Here is a 23,865-nt window from a genome sequence, read left to right as displayed (position 1 = left end):
TCATTTCTGTCATTGGGGCCTGCAGATGCAGAGACAAGTTCCATAGCAAGGGTTCTGTTTTCCCAGAGGCAATGGAAAAGCCCACAGAAAGACCAAACTTGTTTCTGGATTCAGGCAAGGAAAATGGTGTGCCCAAAACTAAGTGTGCCTCTCTCATCCCAGGCCTTCCTCGGATCACTTTACTTGTGATAGAGTACATCGTTTAGGATTTCATTTCGTGAGGTTTTTTGGTGATAAACTTTCTCGGGCTATAGTTTTGAACATGCTTTCTTTTTTTTTTTTTTAAGATTTTATTTATCTTTTATTTATCAGAGAGAGAGAGCACAAGCAGGGGAGGGGCAGAGGGAGAGGGAGAAGCAGGCACCCTACTGAGCAGGGAGCTGGAGGTAGGGCTCAATTCCAGGACCCCAGGACATGACCTGAGCCGAAGGCAAATGCTTAATGGACCGAGCCACCCAGGTGCCTCTGAACATGCTTCTATCACATGTATAAAGTTTTTAGCTGTTGTTTCTTCAGTGTCTCAACAGAAATCAAATATATGTTATTGTCTCATTCTTTCTCCGTGTCTGTTTATTTTATTCATAGTTTTCATTTCTGTCTTGCAGAACTTGTTTGTGGATATTTTTGCAGTCTCCTAGAACTATCTCCCTGTTTATTAATTCTCTCTTCAGCTGTGTCTTTTTTTTTTTAATTTTTTATTTATTTATGATAGTCACAGAGAGAGAGAGAGAGAGGCAGAGACACAGGCAGAGGGAGAAGCAGGCTCCATGCACCGGGAGCCCGACGTGGGATTCGATCCCTGGTCTCCAGGATCACACCCCGGGCTGCAGGCGGCGCCAAACTGCTGCGCCACCGGGGCTGCCCAGCTGTGTCTTATCTACTATTTAATTCAGTCACTTTTTTTTTTTTTTTTTTAGAGCTTTGCACATGCACCTGAGTGAGGGCAGGGAGGGACAGAGGGAAAGCGGGAGAGTGGGTCATGAGCAGTTTCCACTCCCAGAATGGAGCCCAATGTGGGGCTCAATCTCAACAACCCTGAGATCATGACCTGGGCCAAAAATCAAAAGTCAGACACTTAACCGACTGAGTCACCCAGGTGCCCCCAGTCCATGAATTTTTTATTTCAGCTTTGAAACTTAGATTTCTAAAAGTCCCATTGGCTTTTTTTTTTTTTTTTAAATCTGCTTGGTCATTCTTTATAATATCTTGTTTCCTCTTCATTTTTAAAGTTTTTAAAACTATATTATACATAATAATGTATTTATTCAAATAACTTGTTCTTTCCAGTTTAAGGAAAAAGTGATACATATAATTGTATAAAGTGTACAACTTGATGATTTGATATCCATACACATTGTGGAATAATTACCAAGTTTATCTGAAAAATCCTAGTGATGGTAGTCTTTATACATCTATTTCTGCTAGATTTTGAGTCATCATTCAGAAAACCTGTTCTACAAGATTACAAAGGAATTCCCTCATGCTTTTGCTTAGTATTTTTATGGTTTAATTTTTTACATTTTTACTTTGATCCATTTAAGATTTATTCTGATACATTGTGTGAGATAGGGATTGACATAATTTTATTCCAGATGGTTACCCAGTTAGTTACCTCAACACAACTGGTTGAATATCCCATCTTTTTCTTGGTGTTCTGAGATGCTTCCTTTACCGTACTTGATATTTCTAGATTACTTAGGGCAATTTTTGGACTTTGTTTCTTTCCTTGGACTGTCTAGTTACATACTTTGTTTCTCATAGTGGGTCTTTCACTGTCTTCAATTTTTTTTTTAGTAGGTTATGTATACCAGTGATAAAATTCACATGTTCCTACGGGACGTACAGTGAGACATGCATTTCTCTTCCTGCTTTTTTCCCTACCCAGTTTTCCTCCCAAAAGATAGTGTTATTACTTTATTATGTATATTTTGTATCTTTTTTTTGTTCTGTATCTTTCTAAAGATACTTTTCCTTTTTCATTTCAAAATCTAAAAAATGAAATGCCAAGAAATAATCAGGATAATGGGTACATGTGATATGCAGAGACTGACATTTATATTTGAGCCAGAATCTTGGTTGGGAGAATCTGAGAGTTGCTGATCTGCCCCGAACATCTCCCCAAGCACTCCCAGACCCCTCAGCCAACCCTAAGACCTGCCTTGAGACTGTGAGGTGAGGCCTCCCTGGACCCTGGGCCATCATGGGGCTGCTTTCCCCTGGGATCACTGCTTTATAGTTCACACTGCCTGCCATGGATCCTGAGTGTTGGCTCTAATACATGAAACCGGGCCAGCGCCTTGGAGAGCATCCCTGCACTTCCATCCTGAATCATGGTCTGAATGCTGCAGTGTTTGGTTTACTCGTTTAGTAATCCATCTGTAATGACCTATTTGTGAAAGGGTTACCAAGCTCTGAGCAGGTGCAAGTGCCAAGCTGGGTGCTGAGGGTCAAAAAAATCAGTGTTCATTTCAACAGTTTGTAGTGAGTGTGCTGGGTCAGACCTATCAGAGGCCACATTCGTGACCCCAGGGCTGGGAACGCACCTTCCCTACCTGTCCCTCATCACTGTGTGCTCAGCTACGGATGCTGGGGATCACGTTCTGCAGCTGCTTCCTAAATAGCTTTTTACTCAAGGATGAGAAGACCAGTTAGAGGATGATGAATTTCAGGAGGACGGAATATTGCTAATGTCAGGTGCTGCCCGGAAATTGATGAGATGGGAGCTGAATTAGGCCCCTGGATTTTTAAATGAAGCATAATTAGGGTTATGCTAACAACACCAGGGTATGGTGGGCCAGACCAGCTGGAGGAGAGGCAAGCAGCACGGCACCTGTGAGTGGCACACGGGAGGGTGTGGACAGTTTATCAACGGCTGATCTCTCACTTCTGTTACAAAATCCACTGAGGGTATCTCAGCTATACCTTGAAAAGCAGAGGAAGGCAGGAGCTGCCTACCTGATTTAAATAGCATCCCAGGAGGGGTGCTAGAAGTACCCCAGCGTCTCTCTATAGAGGACCATTGAGAATAGCTTTAAAGAACTACTTACTGGGAGGAGAAGGAAGTGGTAAGAATTCTAGAAATAGCTTCTCTCCTGATACCTTTCTGTTAAAATATCAGCCACTAATGAAACATATTTATAGTCCCCTTTCTTTGCTTGCCTGAAGGCTTCTATGTCTAGTCAACCCAGAATAAAACACTGAGAGCAAAAAGACACTCCTCAGAGCTATAAATACATTGTAGCAGGAAGACAGACCCAAAGGGTATTAGCCACAGTCAGCCTCCCTCCATGTCTCTGTCTCTCCCCACCGCCCCCTCCAGTTCTCGTTGCCAAGAAGATAACATAAACTCACATTGGACTTGCCAGGCTGCTCAGCCATCCTGCAGTTCTGACCCTGGCTCCCACCTTCCCTTCCTTTATGTCTTTACTCCTTCATTTTACCCCTCACCTTCCTTTTCAGGCAGGTGCCTTCCATCTAATGGCCAGGAAGCAGGTGCTCCCTGGTACTTCAGAGGGCTGTGGTGGTGCCTGATGCAGAGGTGTCCTCTCAAGGGATAGCCTGTTATCCCCATGTACACGGGAGACCTGTGCAGAGTGGCCTCTACAGAAGACATTTATCAATGTTGTCCGCATCAGAAGGAGGCTCTTTCTCTGCCATAGCTCACATCTCTTACCTGCAGGACTGTGGGAACCATGTGGGAATCCAAGGTCTCTGGAAAAGGCCTAATCATAGGCTTCCTTGCCATGGCTATCCTGATTGATGCTCATTGTGGTAACTGGTAACCGACGTTGTCACTGGTAAACATGGATCTGCTGCCTCTGTAAATCTGGGGATTGGCTGCTGAAAGTCAGCATCAGAAAATGAGGGTACTTAGGTTGAGGAGCATCAGTTTCCCTGCCCTCCCACCTCCACCCCAGGCCCTGGCAGCCCCCTATTCCAGATTGAGATTGTGGTTTGTGGCAATGTTCGTGCTTTGAGTGCTAGGCAGAGGCAGAGCCATATAAGTAATGAAACATCAGCCTTATAGTGAACACTACGTGCCAGACACTGGCTCAGTGCTTTACATTTGGTAGTTCACAGGATCCTTAAACTGCCCCTTGTGCTTAGAGTCCAAGTAACCTCTGTGAGGCCACTGGAAGAGTAACCCATCTTTGAAGAGTGTCTCTTGCAGGCTCTTCTCAAGAGTATGGACCTTAGCAGTTATCAGGAGAGCTGGGTGGGGCTCTCTAGCATCTTCTGTGTCTCTAGTGGACTTTGATTGCAGGAGGATGGTATATGCCCAGTCCTCTAAGGCTGACTTAGGTACTCAGTGGATCCACAGGGGCAGGCTCTGAGCAGTTGCAGGTAATGTGCAAGGGCTGGAGATGATCTTATGGTCTGGCATGGGCAGAGGGGACACAGGTCCTGCAGGGATGAGCCTGGAGGGACAAAGAGTCACTGGCAGGAAGGAGATGGATTTAACATAGGAGGGCTGGTGGTTGTTGGCAGGACACATGCTGGGTTATGGAGAAGGGGCAGTCTGGTCAGTATGGGAGGTGCTGGCTGTGGCAGCAGCAGCAACACAAGTGAGGTTCTGGGGAGAAAGGAACCACAGAGTCCTTGGAGAGGGGAGGGTCGTGCCCTGCCCTTGGTGAGGGGATCGTATAGCCCAGTGGCACTGAGGGCAGACTGGAGGGCCAGGAGCTTTTTGCCCAATGTCCCTTCAGGGAAGAGGGGGTACAATCCTGGGTGAAACAGCTTAAATTGGACTAGTGGCCCTCCGTACCAGGAATCTGCTTGGGCAGACAAGCCCAGAGCCTCCCTGAACTATGGCACACTCATAGTGCTTTAAAAACCAGGAGAAGAACCTGAAAAGTCCAAATGCTCAGAAATCTTGTGAGGAGTGGGATTAATTAAGTAGGCTGGGACAGATGTCAGGCCAGAATGTTATCAGATAACATTCTTTGCAGGATTTCAGTCTTCTAATATTTGTTTAGAAACTACAGAATGCTTGTAAAGAAAGTTTGTCCTGAAGTTGTTGGGGGGCAGTGTTCTATATGGATGTTCATTAAGAGAGGTTTCTTATAGGAAAATACCTTGTGACACGTCCCGAAGGTGGAGGTGGGGGGGGGCAGGTGTATACCATAGTTGCCTCTTATTTACACTGCATTTTCATTTCTTACATTTTGAAAAGATAAATTGTGCACAAGCTATACAGCACAAAAGAAGGTAAAGTGTCTCCCTCTGATGGTGTCCCCAGTTCCACTCAGAGGAGGCAGCAGCAGGGCTCCACATGCTGGTGAATGCGCCTATGAGGGTGGAGGACAGGCGTCGCCTCAGCCTCGGCCCAGGCACCAGGGCAGCCCACCATGCCCACACCATCCTCCGCATTTCCCTATTTCACCGGGGAAATAGCACCCTGTCAGGGCTCTTTAAATGAAGCTTCTCTTTATGTGATACTCTTCACATCATCTCATTTCGGCAGACTTCTCCGAGTGTTCATCCCTTCCTGAGATAAATTTAAGAGCCAATGTCTGTGATTTTCCATATCCAAACACACATATCAACCATTTCCTTGTAAATTAACTCAGAGTCCTTGATGGGGAGTGAGGGGGAGTGAGCAGCAGGCAGAGGGCCCTGCCTGTCTGCCAGACCCTGGGTGGGAACAGGTTTCTCTGGGCCTGCCCCAGGCTCCGCGCCCTTCCATCTTCCTCCCTGGGCGTTGACTTGTGCTGTGTCAGCAGCTGGCTAAGGCTCTGCCTCTGCCCTGGCCCACACCCTGTGGGGTCAGACACCAGCCCCAGGCCCCATCCTGAGGCAGAGACCTCCCGTGGGGCTGCCGTGGGTGCTGCGTTCTATCAGGGTAAGTCTGGCAGCCCCAAGGTTAATCGGGTTCAAGTGCATTTTTCAAACATATGTAAACTGTTAAGTGTAACAGCGAAGAATAAACTGTCGGGCGAGGAAACACCAGGTTTTCTGTATTGCTCTTCTCCTTCTCCTCCCAGTTCTCACACACGTGACAGCCTCTGTCCACGTAGCCAGCCCGTTGTTTTGATAGAGGAACCCAAGGAGAAGAAAGAATGGTTTTCTTCCCCTAGAAATCAAGCTTACTCTGTAAAAGACGAAGTGTGTGGTTGTAGCCTCAGAAGCAGTAGCTGATACCTACCAACTGTTGTAGCATATAACTTGATTCATGAATCCTCACCGAATTCATTAGGCCTGAAGGTGACCTAATGATTGTCCCCATTCTCTAGAAAGGGAAAGCAAGCCTCAGGTGTGTGTTGGCACTGCTACAACCAAGTGCGGGAGCTGGGATTCACGCCTGCACTGACAGCAGGCCCCAACCCCAGCACGGTGCAGCCGCTGCACCCTGCTAAACACAGACCACTGAGGTGAGCTAACACAGAAGCACTGGAGGTATTCATTCCTTGGGCTGGGTTGGTGGGGCAGAGGAAGGTAGTGTCTGTCAAGAATCCTGTCTCTGTTTGTTAATGGGCGTAATGCAGAATTACTTAGTTTTTAACTTTGAAATATGAAAAGCAGGTTACTAGAGAAACTTCCAAATTAGGCTGTGTTTCTATTCTTACTGCGAGACTTGGGGAAGGTGGGAAACTGGACCAGATGCTCATGGGCTCTTAGGGGGGTGTCTATAACGTGGGCTTAACAGCAAGGGACAAGTGTGTGTTGGACTCCGAACATCTGCAGAGAAGCCACAGAATGGCTGATTGTTACAAAATACTTTGTATCCTGTACACACACACACACAAATGCTACTTTCTGTTACTGCTGTAGGTTTTATTTTCTCTGTGGAATTCCTGGTTCCTTTGAGGCCCCAGGACAGGCAGACTGGAGAGCTTTTCTGTGGCCCATGAATGAGGTCCCAGGAGCCTTGGGTTGACAGCTCAGCAGGCTTCAGACTCTGCCACTCATCTCCTGAAAAGGTGAGATGCAGGCCGGTGGATTCTGGACCCCCGGGAGAATTGGAGGAAAGTGTGGTGCAGTCAGGATGCAGGAAACTCATAGCAATCACTCCCCGATTGGGGTTGATTGGGTTAAGGCTTTCCAGAATGGTGTAAAACAGTTCTGAACTCAGTGAACTGCTGATGGAAGCCCGATGAATTGAAAGAAATACAATAAACAGATTGCTCGTCATGTTGTTGGCTTTGTAGCAAATATCTGTTTTCTCCTCGGGATTACGTGAACATTTGCTTTCCTTTGATTTCTGGTGGTTGTTTTCAATATTTCTTTTGTTAGCAGAGATGCTTCAAAAAGCTCTGTAGAGCCCCTGACTCTTGCTTTTGCAAGGTTTGTGTTTAGAGTTTGGCGCAGCCTCCACACATCACCTGTTAGCTGTTAGGGGTCTAATTCTGTAAGCCATGACTTCATCTCCCTAAAGGAAGAGAGACAGAATGCTTCAATACAGCAGATACAGTTTAGTTCAAGATGTTTGGGGGGTGGGGTAGGGGGAAGACTCTAAGCCTTTGGTCTCTGGATGAACTTGGAAAGTAGACCTGTCAAAGGTATTCACGTTCAGACAGCTGGTCGTAGCTGAAAAGGCTGCCAAATAATGCCATTATTCACGGCTGTGGGAATTGTGTCAAGTGGCCTTAAAGCAGTCATGCTCAGTGGGACTGGGCAATGGTGGGCCCAGGGGGCCTCCGCAGCACTTGCTGCTCTGAGAAGAGACTAAGGTCACATTGCTGGTCCTGGCACTACAAATGATGGCTCTGGTGGCTCACAACTTGCCAGACTGGCCCTGGCTAGGAGTGGGAACCAGAGATATTTGGGTGTTTTGCAAGTTTGATCTTAAAACGAACAGATCTTTAAAAAAACTCATAAGCTGACCAGTGTTGCTCCTCATTCAACTTGTCCTCATGCAACGTTTATCATTGGGAACCTGACCACACTTAAAGTCTTCTCCAGAACTGGCCCCAAACCTGCCCATTGCTGGTCATTCGCTGGCCAGAAAGATGTGGCTTGAGCAGGTGGAGAACCCGGTTCAGGGTCTGTTTCTTCTCTTCCTAAGTGTTCTTGCCCGCTTTCCTTCTGTGGTTTCTTGTAGATTCAATTTGTTTCAGTTATAGCCACGATGGCTGTGGCTCCTGAAAACTCCCTCCAATGGGGGATCCAAGCATTGAGCTCTGGAAACCATGAAAAGGACCTGGGTCTGTAGATGTGGTGCTTTCCCTGATTCTCTTTCCCAGAATCCTTTTCCTTTAATCCAGGTAGGCAAATTTAGAGATGCACAAGACACAAGATGAATCAGGTGCAGGAAATCCTCCCTTGCAGGAAGGCATGGGTTTCATGCAAGTTGAGGTGGAGCTGAAGCTGGCTCTGGCTGCCCCAGGAGGCTGCCCTCTTGCTTGTGGGCCCTACTCACTGGGTAGGGGCAGTGCTCATTTGCAAAGGCGATGGTCAGTTACTAGGAAGGAAAGTGAACGAGGGACTCTCCTTTGGTGGCACATGCCTTGCCACAATCCCTCACAGCCAGCACCCTCTCCCCCCCTGCAGCAGGCAGCCCTCTCCTGCCCAGGCAAGGCCCTTGTGATGGCTGATGCTGAAACTGGCCTGAGGACCAGAGGGTGGGCATTGATGAAGACCTGGCGAGGCCTGAGCTCATTCATGCTCTAGGTTCCCACCTTTGTTAGCTGTCAGATGCGGCCTTTGTCTTTTTCCCTGGCTGCTTATACTGCACCAGCTCTCTGCCAGCAGCAGCGGACTGGGCAGATGGGCATGGAACGTGCTTCTCATAAAAGGTGTGCCTCCAAGGTGCTGTGTGTGTGTGTGTGTGTGTTTGTGTCCCTTGACAAAGGAGTTGCTATGGTAACTACCCTCTGGAAAACATGCAGGAGTAAACAGAAGATAAAGCTCTTGCTCAACTAACTGGAGTGTGAATCTGTGCCCCTCTGTATTATCCTCACTTGACACACCTCCTCTCTCTCCTCCCAGGCTGAGCCAAAGGCCTTCCCTGTGGCAGTAGAGCGTGGGAGGGCCAGTCATCTTGGCACTCGCAGATCGCAGATGGAAGGCGAGCTCAGGTTTGCAGCAAGAAAGGAGTGGTAGATATTCCTGCTCCTTGGTGAAGGCAGAGGAATGAGACCCCTGCCCTCTCTTTGCAAGGAGCTGCAGTGCTCCTCATCCCTTGAGACACCTATCTTTAGTATCACTCCCCGGTGGCTTGGGGCTGAGTCAGCAGTAGGTGAGCACAGTCCTTGAGTTTTCCCAAGTGGAGAAACACAGGCCATTGAAATTTCAGCCACAGAGTAAGAGTGGGGTGGGGAAGGAAAGCCCATGGAAGTGAGGGGAATTCCTGGAGGATTGAGCTCCAGATTTCTGAGCCATGGGTGTTCCTTCCAGGCCAGGCCACCCTTGTATTACGTGCTGCCTGCCTCCCACCCAAATTAGTGGCCCAAGGCCACTTAGTTGTGGTGACCCACCTCTCCCCCTCCCCCTCGGGTTTTTGCATCCTTATCACCACCACGTTGGCTTTGGTGCACACAGGACAAGCTAAATGAGCAGTGCCTGAAGTAAGACCACAAACCTTCCCCACAGTGGCCACTGTACCCTCTCTGGGCATGAGCCCTTCAAGTAACACTGTGTCTGCGTCCCTGAGAAGCTGTTATTTCACACGATCTTGCCAGAGAGGGGGCTGAGGGCACTACTGTGGGTCTAATGAAGGCCAGGTGAAGCTTACTTAGCACATAATGGGGAAAAGGCTATAATCCATCCACCTTCCTCTGTATGTTCCAGCTCTGCAGATACTGTTGGCTCCTTGTTTCCCTGTAGTCTCAGAAAACCAGGGACAGTGAGGGGATGGTGGAGGCCAGGAAGAATGCTAGGTAGGCTACAACTCTGTGGGACCAGTTGCTCCTCTCTGCCTTGTTGCCACTTGGGACCCAGCACGGAGCCCAAGGAGAGCCCACAGCTAGCTCTTTCTTCTCTGCCTTTACTCCTAGAGTCTGCTCACCTCAGGCGAGGCTCCTACTGTGGCTTCCTCACCAGCCATGGGCAGGACAGTAGTGTCGCAGTATGGTGCCTCCTCCATGAATGAAGGATGGAGTAGCCCAAGCTGGGCCCATTTCTGTATCATGGCACCTGGACCCTAGGGTCACTCCAGCATCCCAAACACCCTTTTCTGCTTGGCTGAGATAGGTCCATCTCTGCTGGGCATTGGAACACCTTGCCATTGTCACTTACAGGGAAGCTTCAGTGAAATTGGTAGGTGGGCTTTCTGCCCCTCCGGCTGCACTCAGGCTGCATGGGGAGCAGTCCCCTTGGGACTAACTGTTAAGGGTGGGAAATGGGCTGGCTCTCATCCTGTCCTCATGGGGCCTCACTCTAGCCATTCTCAAATGGGAAATTCAAGGTCAGGGTCTCTGGCCTGGGAGCATCAAGGTGGCACAGATCTCAGAGTGCCTCAGTGGTAGCGCATCATCAATGATGTGATTATTGAGTAAATGAATTCCTGCCTCTGATTCATCGTAGAAACCTGCCCCAGGTGTGACTGGTTTTCCACCACTGTCAATAGGAGAGTTTGCATGAGCAGCCACCCATTCATTCTTCAGCGTCCTATGCCATAGTTACTGCGTTGGATTCAGCAGCTAGAACTCCATCATGTATACCATGTAATATTGTAAATTCTAAATACAGGATTTTCAGGTAGCTATGATCTTTTCTCTGCTTATTTTATAGTGATTCTGAGTTTGGACTTTGCTGGAGACCTCTAATATTGACAACATAACCCAGAATACTAGAAATTCCTTAGTTCAGGGGGAGGTCACACTTGAGCTGGGCCCATGGGAGTGGTCATAGGCAAGACCATGACATGGGCAGAATTGCAGGCATGGGGAGGGGGGCTATAAGATGTATTTTTGGGTCCATCTGGGTTAAGAAAATGAGGAAGTGATGTTATTTATCAATAGAACTATGTTGCTGGGGAGAAAAAAACTCTTGCCAAAGGATACCTACTATTTTGCCCCATCTTTGGTGCTGTGGAAGAGCCATTGTCTTGTCCAGTGAGGGCCTGCCCTGAAGGATGGGTAAACGAACCCTAGCACCACCTGTGGGCCGGGCTCCTAGCTGTCTAGTTTTTAAACTGTTTTACAGTATCCAGCATACAGAATGCTAAAATACCACACACCTAGATTTTTTTTTTTTTTAAGATTTTATTTATTCGTGAGAGAGAGGAAAGAGACAGAGGCAGAAGGAGAAGGCGGCTCCCCGTAGGGAGCCCGATGCAGGACTCGATCCGAGGATCTGGGTATCACGACCTGAGCAGAAGGCAGACACTCAACCACTGAGCTACGCAGGTACCCCTGCATACCTAGATTTAATAGCACTTAGCATATCACCACATTGGCTTTACTCCATGGAATTTGTCAGAATTATTTGAGAGTAAACTTCAGATGTCAAGATCCTTTACCCCTAAGTACTTGGGCATGTATCTCTTGTGAACAGTTCTCTGCAGGATAGTGACACTACGGTCACACCCAAGAAAATTAATAATCCTTTAGGACCCAATACCCAATCTATGACTAGATCTGTTTTCTCCAGAAAAACTTATAACTTTATTTTTGGTAATCAGTATTCCATCAAGCATTAATAGGCTTGGTATGTTGTGTTTTATTGTTTTGTGTCATTAACCTGTTCTACATCCTACCTCTTCTGGTTTATGTTTTTAGGATGTTGACATGGTGGTGTCCCTTCATATCCTTCTAGTTTTGAGTCTGAATGTGTAGGTGCTCCGTGTTGCTCTTGTCAACAGAGATGGGCCCCACCCCTGCCGGCCCACAGCACAGGCATGACCCGCTGCTCACGATGCCCCGCTCGCTCCCAGGGCCACACTGATGGCTCTGCACAGGGCTGTGTGGAGGGCCGATTACAGGCAACCCATTCTGGGAAACAGGTTCACGAGTCTGCTCCACCACTTCCTACTGAGGGACCTTTAGATGGTGGTCCCTTCTCTCTGAGTCTCTGGCTTTTTGTCTCCAAAACAAAGGGGATGGACTGGGGGCCTCCTGATCCCACTCAGCACCTCTGCAACTTGGCTTGAAGTTGGCAGGGCAGAGCGCCTGCAGCTTCATGCCTTGAGGTAGCTGCTTCCTGAGGCTGCTGCCCGTGCCCATTCCCAGCACCATGAACAGGGAGATTGGGAGGATGCCTGAGATCCTCTGACACTAACATTACCGGCTGTTCTTTCCCTCTGCTCCCCACAGCGGAGATTCTGGAACTGGCTGGCAATGCAGCAAGAGACAACAAGAAGGGACGGGTCACGCCCCGGCACATCCTGCTGGCTGTGGCCAATGACGAAGAGCTCAATCAGGTATGGGGCTCTCCTTTGCCTCCTGCCCCAAAAACTTGGGTCCACAGTCCTACTACCCAAGGGGCACAGGGAGGTTGATGTTTGGCTGGCTGTCAGAGGTGCACGCTGCATTTTGGACATCTCTGACACCCATGCCAGTTTTTCCTCGAGGCTTTATTTGGGGACAGGAGGAAATGAAATGAGGCATTTGGCTCTCCCTGGAGGGAAGACAGTGGAGTCCCACTGCAGTGAGGGACTCTGAGGACTTGCTTTCTGTAAATTTAGCCTGGGTCCCGTCAGCATCCTTGGAGGTGCCATGGAGGAAGGAGCTCTAACAACTAAGCAAGAATGAATGAGCAGGGCAGACTTCTTCTAGGTCAGAAGCAGGGTGGACAGGCTAACCATCTGCTACTTTGATTTTCCTGCAAGCTGCTAAAAGGAGTCACCATAGCCAGTGGGGGAGTGTTACCAAACATCCACCCGGAGTTGCTAGCAAAGAAACGAGGATCCAAAGGGAAGTTGGAAGCCATCATCACGCCACCCCCGGCCAAAAAGGCCAAGTCTCCATCCCAGAAGAAGCCCGTGTCTAAGAAAGCAGGAGGCAAGAAAGGGGCCCGGAAATCCAAGGTATGTGATTTGGTAGGGGTATGGGGGTTGGGGCAGGGCAGATGTGCATAGGTGAGGTCCTGAGTGGCTCCCCCCATGCTGAGGGCTTATCCAAGGACTGAGGAGGAACATGTGGGAGCTGCTTGTTCAAGTGGCCAGAATCTGAGCAAAAAACCTGCATTCTTGCAGGCATGGGGTTGGTGGTGGGGAGGTTGGGAGACCCAGGCTGGAAGGACCCCATTCCTGGCCTGCCAGGGAGATGCTCACACCTCGGGGAAGGGATCTGTGTGTGCAGGAGCTTTCCTGTGCTAGGGGTGGCTGCCATTGGGTCCTGCCTAAAGGTGCTGGCTGCCAGCTGCCCCTGACACCCTCAGAACTATCAGTGTGTTGCCATGCCCACATGTCCTCCTCTGAGCATCTTCGAGGAAGGATGGTTCAGACAGTTTGCTCTTTAGAATAGTTGCCTTGTTAAGGGAGAAAACAGATGTGTTATTCAGATGCTCTTACCAGACTGAGCTTGGACGGAGATGAGGTTCTAGGTGCTGATTGTTTTGTGGTCGAGTGAAGCCTTGTCATTAGTATGATCTGATGTCTTCTTGAGTGGGGCAGGCCGGCTAATCCCCTGCCCTGATCCTCACAATGGAGGTGCAGCTGCTCATTCTCAGGAGGTCTGGGCCTGTGGGTGGTTGTGTTCACTTGTCTGAGCATCGGTGGGAGGCTCCGAAGCAACTGGAACACATGCTCTGTGTTCCTTCCTCACTGGACCCTGCCTGTGAGCTATTGTCACAGCCTCAAGGGCCAAAAATTAGGGACAGTGCAGTGAAAGGTCATCATTAATAAAATGGAATCTTCAGCTGTCCTTCTTTGCCTTGCCCTGGGGCACCTCCTTAGGTGTGATCCTTGTGGTCTCTGGCCAGACCTAGAAGAAAGTTTCACCTGGCAGGGACCTGCCTATTCTTTGAGACTCTCAGTAGTAGCTTCTGGAAAAAGCCTTGTGGGTCAGATGCAGTGTCAGCATATTCTTCCCACCAGAACCCAAAGCCTTTGACTACATGGGATGGTGAAGACCTCTTCCCAAGGCGAGGCTGCAGGAGCACTGCTCCTCAGCCACGCTGCTGCCCGCGCTCCCAGCACGTCCCCTCCTCTGACCCAGTCCCCTGGCCTCTGACTCCACACCTATACAATTTGCCAACCTTTGGTAGTTGAGGTGGAAGAAGCTGCACCGTCTGGGTGCAGACAAATGCTGCCCTGAATACAACAAAATCTGGATTGGTCTTGCCAACAGACCACCACCCTGGCCACCACCAGGCCGCCACCTGACTGAGATTCCTTCCCAGGTCTCTGAGAGAGAAACCCGTTACTGAAGAATCTCCTACATGTTCTTTCCAGGCACTTGTACTCCACCTTGCTCACAAGTTCTACACGAGTTCGCAGAATGCTGCCTTACTCATTCCTGCCAACTGTGAAATTAGCAGATTGAACTGTGTCTTCCTCCCCTTTCAAGATTTGCGTTTGTGGGGAGGAGCAGGGGAAGAGGCCTGTGCAAGCCTTCCTAAATGTTAGAAGAGCAAAATGTCAAGTCCCTCATGTCTAGATCATGGGTCCTAGGGAACTGGCTGCCCCCAGGGCAGGGCCCTTGGGCTTTGGCTTAGCCTTCCTTGAGCTGTGGCCCGAGTATGGTCCTTGTTTATGTAGACTCCTTGCTTATTGACATCTGAGCAGCCCCTCCAGCTGTGTGCCTCGGGCAACCCTGGGCTGAACCCTGCTTGTGTCACCCCTTATGTCCTCCTGGTACTTTTTTGCCTGACATCTTTCTGGCCTTCCCACTTTACTAAACACTAGGAACTCTGTTTCTTTCTTTTTGGACTTAAAATGAAGGGTGTGTGTGTGTTTGTGTGTGTGTGTATGTGTCTTTAGCTCCTGGTAGCTATATTTGGAACTTACTGTTTCTAATAACCATATGCCAATAATCACTCAAACACTCAGCTTTCCCCTTGATTACAAAAGCAGGAAGTCTGTTATGGTGGTCTGTTTTTCTTCCACACAATAAAACACATTGTCTGCTTACTGTACCAGTATTTGGCTAACATTAAACCCTGGGGGAAGCTGAAATTGGAACCGTGAACAGCTAATTTTCAAAACATTTGTTTAATGTAAATTGTGGTGTCAGCTCCCAGAAACAGCAGAGAACCTGCATCTCCAGGTTTAAGTGGAATGTTCTGAAAATAACCTTTCCAGAGACACGCAGAAAAAGCCTTAGGAACATGCTAAAGCACTTGGAGTAAAAGGGAGTTGGTATTTTTCAAGTGTCAACACTTGAATTCCAAATCATAATTTTCCCCCCAATTCTATATAATTGGGAGGTTTTGAAAATCTCCAGTTGTGACAGCTGAGTCAGCTATCATGGAACCAGTTAGAGGAGGCAGCAGAACCCACTGGGGCTGGGAGTCCAGAGCCCGGATGGTGCCTTAGGGCTCCTCCTTCCTACTTGGGTGGCCTTGGGAAAGTCTATGCCTCAGTTTACCGCCCTCCCATAAAATGATGAGGTCCATTCCAGCCTTATATTTCAACGACTGAATATTTACACCATTGTTTCTTATTAGGTAATATGTGTGAGAGTGGGGATAGTGCAAGGAAGGATGCTGTAAGATCTCACTGTCACCACAGCCCCCCCAAGCCTCCCCAGAGCAGTCTCTGTAATGAGAGTTTATGTACCTTGCAGAGAGTCTATGCATATAAAAGCATGGAGACCTGTAAAGCTCTCCTTGTCATCCCTGCCTTTATTTTTAAAGATTTTATTTATTTGAGAGACAAACTATGTGCGAGCATGAGTGGGGAGGGGCAGAAGGAGAAGGAGAGAGACTCTGAAGCAGACACCATGCCGAAGGTGGAGCCTGATGCAGGGCTTGATTCCACGATGCTGAGATCACAACCTGAGTTTAAATTGAGTCAGGGGATCCCTGGGTGGCGCAGTGGTTTGTTGCCTGCCTTTGGCCCAGGGCGGGATCCTGGAGACCCGGGATCGAATCCCACATCGGGCTCCCGGTGCAGGGAGCCTGCTTCTCCCTCTGCCTCTCTCTCTCTCTCTCTGTGACTATCATAAATAACAAAAAAAAAAAAAAAAAAGAAATTGAGAGTCAGACGCTTAACTGACTGAGCTACCCAGGCACCCCCCCCCAATACCTGTCTTTAAATATTTATAAAAATGCTGTTACCCACTGTTTTGGCAGGGTGGCACAGTGGTTAAGGGGGCCAGCTCACTTGGTTTTGTGTTCTAATTCTGCCATTTCCTGGCTGTGTGACTTTAGGAAGTGACTGAATTTCTCTGGTATCTCCGTTTCCTCACCTGTGAAATGGAGCTGGAACACGACGGGGTGGTTGGAAGGCTCAGGAGAGCACGGTGTCAGATCCTTTTCACAATGCCTGGTGCACACGTTTGCTGCTGCTCTTACTCCCTTGTTCTTCCACCACTCTGAACATAGAGCTGGCTCTGGAATATTTTGTGGTGTGGTTCTAGTGACCTAGACTGTAGGCAAAACCCCTCTAACCTGTTCTCTGTGAGTGAACTTGCAGTTGTTCTGAGCATTCTGCCCAGCAGTGCCACAGTGGCCCTGATGGTATGTGGGTGTCCATGCTCACGCATCTGTAGGACAGAGTTCCTGATGTGCGGTTGCTGAGGCAGACACTTCTGATGGCTGTTGCTTACACACACAGCATCTTACTCCGTTCAGAAATTTGAAACGCTGCCTCCTCCTTTTAACATTTAACACCAAAGTTGTTGCAAGAAGATGCATTCCTTTGGTCAGTAGTCATTGGATATGCACGTGCTCATTCTCATTCCTGCTGCTGAGGGTCCAGCAGTGAACAAAGGCCCTTGGCCTCTGGGGGGACTCACTAAGCGTTGGTCTGGTGAGGGCAGCAGAGTCGTTATATAAGAGGTGTAGGGGGCAGTGGGCACTGTGACAGGAGTACAACCGAGTGACAGCAGAGGGGTTGTTGCTTTACAGAGGCAGTCAGGTCAGGCCTCTCTGGTAAGGTGACCTTGGAGCAGAGACGCGAGACATAAGGTGTCTAGATGTTCAAATGACGGGCGGGAGAGCACTTGTGGCAGAGGACCAGCAAGCATGCCTGTCCCCTCCCAGAGGGAGCTCGGCAGGGCTGGTTCTCCATGTTTCCAAGACTTGCACACTTCTGGCAGTTGCACACTTGCACACTTCTGGCACTTCAAGCCTAGGAGTGCTTCTTTATGATAACGGTTTTCAAATGCAGAAAATACTAAAGATTCAAAGGAAGCTGTTTATGCTGAAAGCAGTCTAAGACTGCTTGTTAGAATGTTTACTGAGAGCCATAGGATAACCTTTAGGGGATCTCCAAGAAGATTGTTTTTGCCAAAATTCTGGATTAAAAAATCTCTCACCTAGGGTTTTTCTTATTTCTTTTTAGTTTTTATTTTAATTCGAGTTAGTTACCATGCAGCATCCTATTAGTCTCAACTGTACATTGTAGTGATTCAACCTCACCTGGGACTTTTCAAAGATAAACCGGACTACCACCCCCAACTAAACTATACCCCTCACGTGGAAATCACCCCCTGGACCATGAAGGTACGCCTGGTCCTCACTGCTTGGCAGAAAGGCCATGATGAATTTGATAGAGCACCTTTTTGTTTTCTGAGAAATATTTAAACTGGAAATCGAGTGATCCGTGTCTGGGTAGGGGATGCCAAAGAAAGAGACTGGTTTTTGTGAGAAGCTGCCATCCTTGCAAAATATTGCTGACCTTTTAATGAGCTTTCTTTTTTTATTTTATTTTTATTTATTTTTAATTTTTAATTTTTTAATTTTTTATTATTATTATTTTTTTAATGAGCTTTCTAGCCAGTCAGACATGAGGGCGAAAGAGACCGGGCATAGGTAATCTTGGGTTGATGATTTCACATAAGGCTCTTTGGACACTCAACCCTACGTGTTCTTAAATAGGTCTCCCCCTGACTCTGACTGAATAGGTTTGCACTGTTGAAAACAGTGAAAACAGTGCAGCGTGCAGGTCCCATACATGAGATGTTTGGATTTGTAGAACAATATTAAATTCTCCAACATCAATTATGTTGGAGGTTGACAAAGAGTATTGCTTGCTAGCTTTTTCCCCTCCTCCTTTTTCTCCTCCTCCTGGGAAAAAAAAAAACATCTACCACCAACTATCACCATTTCATAAGAGAAAATGGCATTTTCATCTGAAAAGGCTGGGAAGGGAAGTAATCCCAACTATAGCCTCTATGTAAAGCTAAGAGGGGAACAGTTACTATGATTTGAATGCAGTGACATCTCATGAGGCACCTGAGTGCACCTAAACTACCCTGTCGTCCTGTCGTGGGCTGGGAATCTGGCACGGAAGAGACATGGGCTATCTGCCAAGTAGCCAGACTACAGAGAACTGGGATGGAACGGCCTGTCCTACACAGACAGGGTTTGGCAGCTTTCTCTCAAGGCCACTGGTTTATCAGTTCTCCCACCTTAGACTCATTTTTCCCATGGGGAATCAAAGGCAGAGGAAAGTTAAGCAATTTGCTCTAGGTTACATCACTAGTAGAACCAGATATCTGATGCAGAATTTCAGAGCCCAAACTTCATGTCACCCGTGTGTCCTGTGACCATGGACCACTTGGTTCCCTTGGGAGAAGCCCCTCTGTTCTGTAGGTGGAGGGCTGACATCCATTGTAGGGCAAGTGGGGCAACTACTTAAATATTTTTTTTTTCAATACCACACTCTGGACTCTAGCTGAATATATTTGTACACTCATGATGTATATATTCTGCTTAAAATTTCCACCACTTGTCCTCTATAGCACTGTTTTCCAGTTTTATGAAGATATGCTTGACATACAGCACCTCATACATGTAAGGACTTGACTTATGTATATTGTGAAATGCTCACTACATAAGTTTAAATGATAGCCGCTGTCTCCTGTAGATTCAAAAAAAGCAAAAGTGTTCGTTTTTGTGATGACAACTCTTAGGATTTACTGTCTTAATAACTTTCAAAAACACCATGCAGCACGATTAACTATAGTTGTCATGCTGTGCATTACACCCCCTGTACTTCTTTACCTCATAACTAGAAGTTTGTACCTTTTTGGGTAATATTTAAGAAAAGAAATATGGTTGAACTACAATGTTAAATTAGTTTCGGGCATATAGTGTAGTGATCTGTCTTCTCTGTATGTTTTACTGTGCTCACTGCGAGTGTAGCTACCATCTGTCACCCTGTAACATTATTATAATTTCATTGACTTAATTCTCTATGCTACACCTTCTATCCTTGTGACTTATTCTGTAACTAGAAGCTTGTACCTCCTACGGCCTTTATCACCCATTTGCCCATCACCCTACCCACTTCTCCCCTGGCAGCCATTACTTCTCTGTATTTATGATTCTGTTTCCGCTTTTTGTTTTATTCATCTCTCTTTTTTTTTATTCATCTCTTTTGATTTTTAGATTGCATATGTAAGTAATATCCTATGTTACTTACCTTTCTCTGATTTATGTAGCATAACATTCTCTAGGTCCACCCTTGTTCAAATAGCAAGATAAGACAGAGTAATATTCTATTGTGTGTGTATGTGTATGATATATGTATATACCACTTCTTTGTGCATTCACCTGTTGATGGACATTTGAGTTGCTTTTCTATCTTGGGTATTGTAAATAATATTGCAATAAACATAGGAGTGCATATATCTTTCCAAAATAGTGTTTTCTGTTTCTTTGGGTAAATAACAAGTGATGGAATTACTGGATCATATAGTAACTGTATTTCTTATTTTTTTTTGAGGAACCTCCATATAGTTTTCCACAGTGGCTACACCAATATATATTCCCACCAACGGTGCACAGGGGTTCTTTTTCTTCACATCCTCGCCAACACTTGTTTTTTCTTGTCCTTTTGATATTAGCCATTTTGGTAGGTGTGAGGTGATAACTCATTGTGTTTTTTTTTTTTTTTTTCATTGTGGTTTTGATTGGCATTTCCCTGATGATCGGTGATGTTTTGCATCTTTTCACATGTCTGTTGGCCAAATATGTCATCCTTGGAAAACTGTCTACTCATGTTCTCTGCCCATTTTTAATTGCTTTTTATTTTGATATTGAGTTGTAGAAGTTCTTTATATACTTTAGATATTAACCCCATATTGGATATATCATGGCAAATCTTTTCCTATTCAGTAAGTTGCCTTTTTATTTTCTTGATGGTTTCCTTAGCTGTGCAGAAGTTTTTTAGTTTGATGTAGTCCCAGTAGTTTGTTTTTGTTTTTGTTTCCCTTGCTTAGGGAGATATATCTAGAAGAATGTTGCTAAGGTCAATATCGGAGAAATTACTGCCATGTTTTCTTCTGGTTTTATGGTTTCATGTCTCACATTTAGGTCTTCAATGCATTTTGAGTTTATTTTTGTGGAGGGTATAAGGAAGCGGTCTAGTTTCATTCATTTGCTTATAGCTGCCCGTTTCCCAGCATCATTTACTGAAGAGACTGTCTTTTCCCCATTATGTATTTTTGCCTTTCTTGTTGAACCATATAAGCATGGGCTCATTTCTGGGTTATCTATTCTCTTCATTGATCTGTGTGTCTCTTTTTGTGCCAGTACCATACTGTTTTGATGACTACAGCTTTTGTAGTATATCTTGAAACCTGGGACTGTGATACCTCTAGCTTTGTTCTTCTTTCTCAAGGTTGCTTCGGCTATTTGGGGTCTTTTATGATTCTATATGAGTTTTAGTTTTCTTGTTCTAGTTCTATGAAAAGTGCTATGGGTATTTCGGAAGAGTTTATGTTGAATCTGTACATTGCTTTTGGTGGAATGGATATTTTAACAATATTCCAATCTGTGTGCATGTAATATCTTTTCATTTCTTTCATCATTGTCTTAGACTGTTCAGAGTACAGGTCTTTCTCCTCCTTGGTTAAATGTATTTCTAGGTGTTTTATTCTTTTTTTGTGCAATTATAAATGGGATTGTCTTAATTTCTCTTTTTGCTAGTTCATCATTACTGTATAGAAACACAACCAATTTCTGTGTATTAATTTTGTATCCTGCAACTTTACTGAATTTGTTAATTCTAGGGGGTTTTTGATGGAATCTTTAGGGTTTTCCTGTATAGTATCATATCATCTGCAAACAATGACAGTTTAATATCTTCCTTAACAATTTGGATCCCTTATATATATTTTTTTCTTTTTTGATGGCTGCAGCTAGGACTTCCATTACTTTGTTGAATACAAGTGGTGAGAGTGGACATCCTCGTGTTGTTCCTGATAGGGGAAAAGCTATCAGTTTTTCCCCATAGAATATGATGTTAGCTGTTTTTCACACATGGCCTTTATTACATTGAAGTATATTTCCTCTAAACCCACTTTATTGATAGAGTTTTCATCATGAATGGATGTTGAATATTCTCATGCTTTTGGGGGGTGCATCTATTGATGATCATGTGATTTTTATCCTTCATTGTGTTGATGTGGTGCATCACATTGAGTCATTAGCAAATATTGAACCATCCCTACATCCCCAGAATAAATCCCACTCGATCATGGTGAATGATCTTTTTAATGTATTCTTGAATGCAGTTGCCTAATATTTTGTTAAGGATTTTTTAAAATCTGTGTTTATTAAGGATATTGGATCTAGGACACCAGGACCCTGCTCCCCATCCACCCATGCTCCCAACATGTAGGGGGAATGTAAACCATGGCATTAACCAGTCTTCCTGACCTGGAGAGAATTCTAGCAGCTCCTCTGCCATTTGGGAGTTCTAGGGCTGGATCTTTTACGTAGTAGCCTCTCTCTTAAGCAAAGGCTGTTTTTTTCAGTGCCCCAGAGTAGATAGATCTGCTTCCAGTGCTTCATTACTATTCCTCCCTACTGCAGTTCATTGCAGCAATGGTGGGGGTTGCCTTCGTTATCATGCTTCCATCTCTTTTGCTGTTTTTCTCTATGTGGTCTCTTTATCTTTTGTTATGTAGAAGCTGTTCAGTCAGCCCTCAGCTCTTCAGAAGGAATTGCTATATCAGTTGGAGTAGATTTAGTGTGTCTGTGGTGGAGGTGAGTTCAGGGTCTGCTCACATCACCATCTTAGACTGGAACTCTAGGTGAAAGCTGGTGTCTTTTGACCACTGACATCCAAGTCCCCCACAAATACACAATGGTAAGTCAAAAATGAGGTACAGGGCCTTAGATGGAATTTGAGCAAGTTAAGGGACCTTTCTTTATCTTCGTAGTACATTTAACTTCATTGGAGAATTTATTTTTTTTCTCGATTTTTGTCAAGATTGTGTTGGATTCATTTGGGTTATTGTATGTAGCAGTTAGCACTGAGTCTGTGCATTTCAGGATTGGAATTTACCACCAAGGGATGATACATTCTGCTCTGGAGATATTTAAGTTGTTTCCAATTTGAGGCTCCTACCAAGATTCCTGCTACAAAGTACATGCCTTTTGGTGCACACATGTTATGTTGTCTTGGGAGAATACCTTTAAGAATTGTGATATCATAGGGTATTCATATGTTCAGCTTTAGTAGAGAGTGCCAAATAGTTTTCCCAAGTGGTATAAAAGTATGGAGTCCCAATGCAGCAAATGAGGCAGGCTTGCCAAGGCAGGCTAATTTGAGAGATAAATGTTGAGAGATAAATGTTAGCCATCCTGGTGGGTGGTGCATAGTCTTGATGACCAGTTAGCTTTAACATATGCTCAAACAAATTTTGGCCCTTTGTTTTTTTTATTTATTTATTTATTTATTTATTTATTTATTTATTTATTTATTTATTTATTTATTTTTATTTTTTTATTTTTTTTATTTTTTTTTATGATAGGCACACAGTGAGAGAGAGAGAGGCAGAGACACAGGCAGAGGGAGAAGCAGGCTCCATGTACCGGGAGCCCGATGTGGGATTCGATCCCGGGTCTCCAGGATCGCGCCCTGGGCCAAAGGCAGGCGCCAAACCGCTGCGCCACCCAGGGATCCCAATTTTGGCCCTTTGGATAATTCCTTTTGTGCTAGTGTTTTGTGCTGTTTTAAAAATTAGGATTAGCTATCGATTTTAAATGACTTACTTCCTTTTATATTATGGATATGGATTCTTTTTTTATTGAGATGTAATTGGCATTTAATATGACAGTAATTTCAGGTGTACAACATGACGATTTGATATTTGTGTACATATTGTGAATGATCACCATAGTATGTCCAGGTAACCTCTACCAGCATACATAATCACCAAGCTAGTTTTCTTAGGATGAGAACTTTTAGGTCTACTTTATTAATAGCTTTCAAATATGCAATACAGTTTTACTAACTATAGTCACCATTCTGTATATTACCTCCCCATGACTTCTTTCTTTTATAACTGCAACTTTGTACCTTTTTAAAAAAATTTGTTTATTCATGAGAGACAGAGAGAGGCAGAGACACAGGCAGAGGGAGAACCAGGCTCCATACAGGGAGCCCCATGTGGGACTGGATCCCAGGTCTCCAGGATCACACCCTGGGCTGAAGGCAGCGCTGAACCGCTAAGCCACCCGGGGTGCCCAACTTTGTACCTTTTGACCTGCTTCACCAGTTACACACACATACACATACCCCACTGCCTGTGTCAACCATCAGTCTGTTCTCTGTATCTAGGAACTTGGGGTTTTTTTTGTTTTGTTTTTTTTCTTTCGGTAATTCTACCTATAAGTGAGAACATACAGTTATTTGTCTTTCTCTGTGGTTTATTTCACTTAGTATAATGCCCTCAAGGTCACATCTGTCTTTTTATGGCTTAATAGCATTGTGTTCTATATGTGTGTGTGTGTGTGTGTTTGTGTGTGTAGATGTATATATAAAATGATTTAGAAGATATGTATTATAAGACATAATAAAAATAATATGACATTAAATATGTAAGGACATATATATTAGAATATAAAACATGTTAGTGTATA

General features: G+C 45.6%; 1 protein-coding gene across 9 annotated transcripts in view; it reads left to right on the top strand.

Annotated features, from left to right (window-relative positions):
• The window catches only part of MACROH2A1 (macroH2A.1 histone), a 78,429-nt gene that overhangs the window by 18,840 nt on the left and 35,724 nt on the right, over positions 1–23,865 (top strand). For all 9 annotated transcript variants that reach the window (XM_072841073.1, XM_072841069.1, XM_072841075.1 and 6 more), the window contains exons 3-4: positions 12,195–12,301; positions 12,710–12,907. In XM_072841073.1, the coding sequence (XP_072697174.1) occupies positions 12,195–12,301; positions 12,710–12,907 (305 nt within the window). The remainder of the gene's footprint in view (positions 1–12,194; positions 12,302–12,709; positions 12,908–23,865) is intronic.

Source organism: Canis lupus, chromosome 10 (assembly GCF_048164855.1).
Source record: "Canis lupus baileyi chromosome 10, mCanLup2.hap1, whole genome shotgun sequence".
NCBI classification, from domain to species: Eukaryota; Metazoa; Chordata; class Mammalia; order Carnivora; family Canidae; genus Canis; species Canis lupus.
The sequence above is the reverse complement of the archived record's forward strand: the minus strand, read 5'-3'. Positions and strand labels throughout refer to the sequence as shown.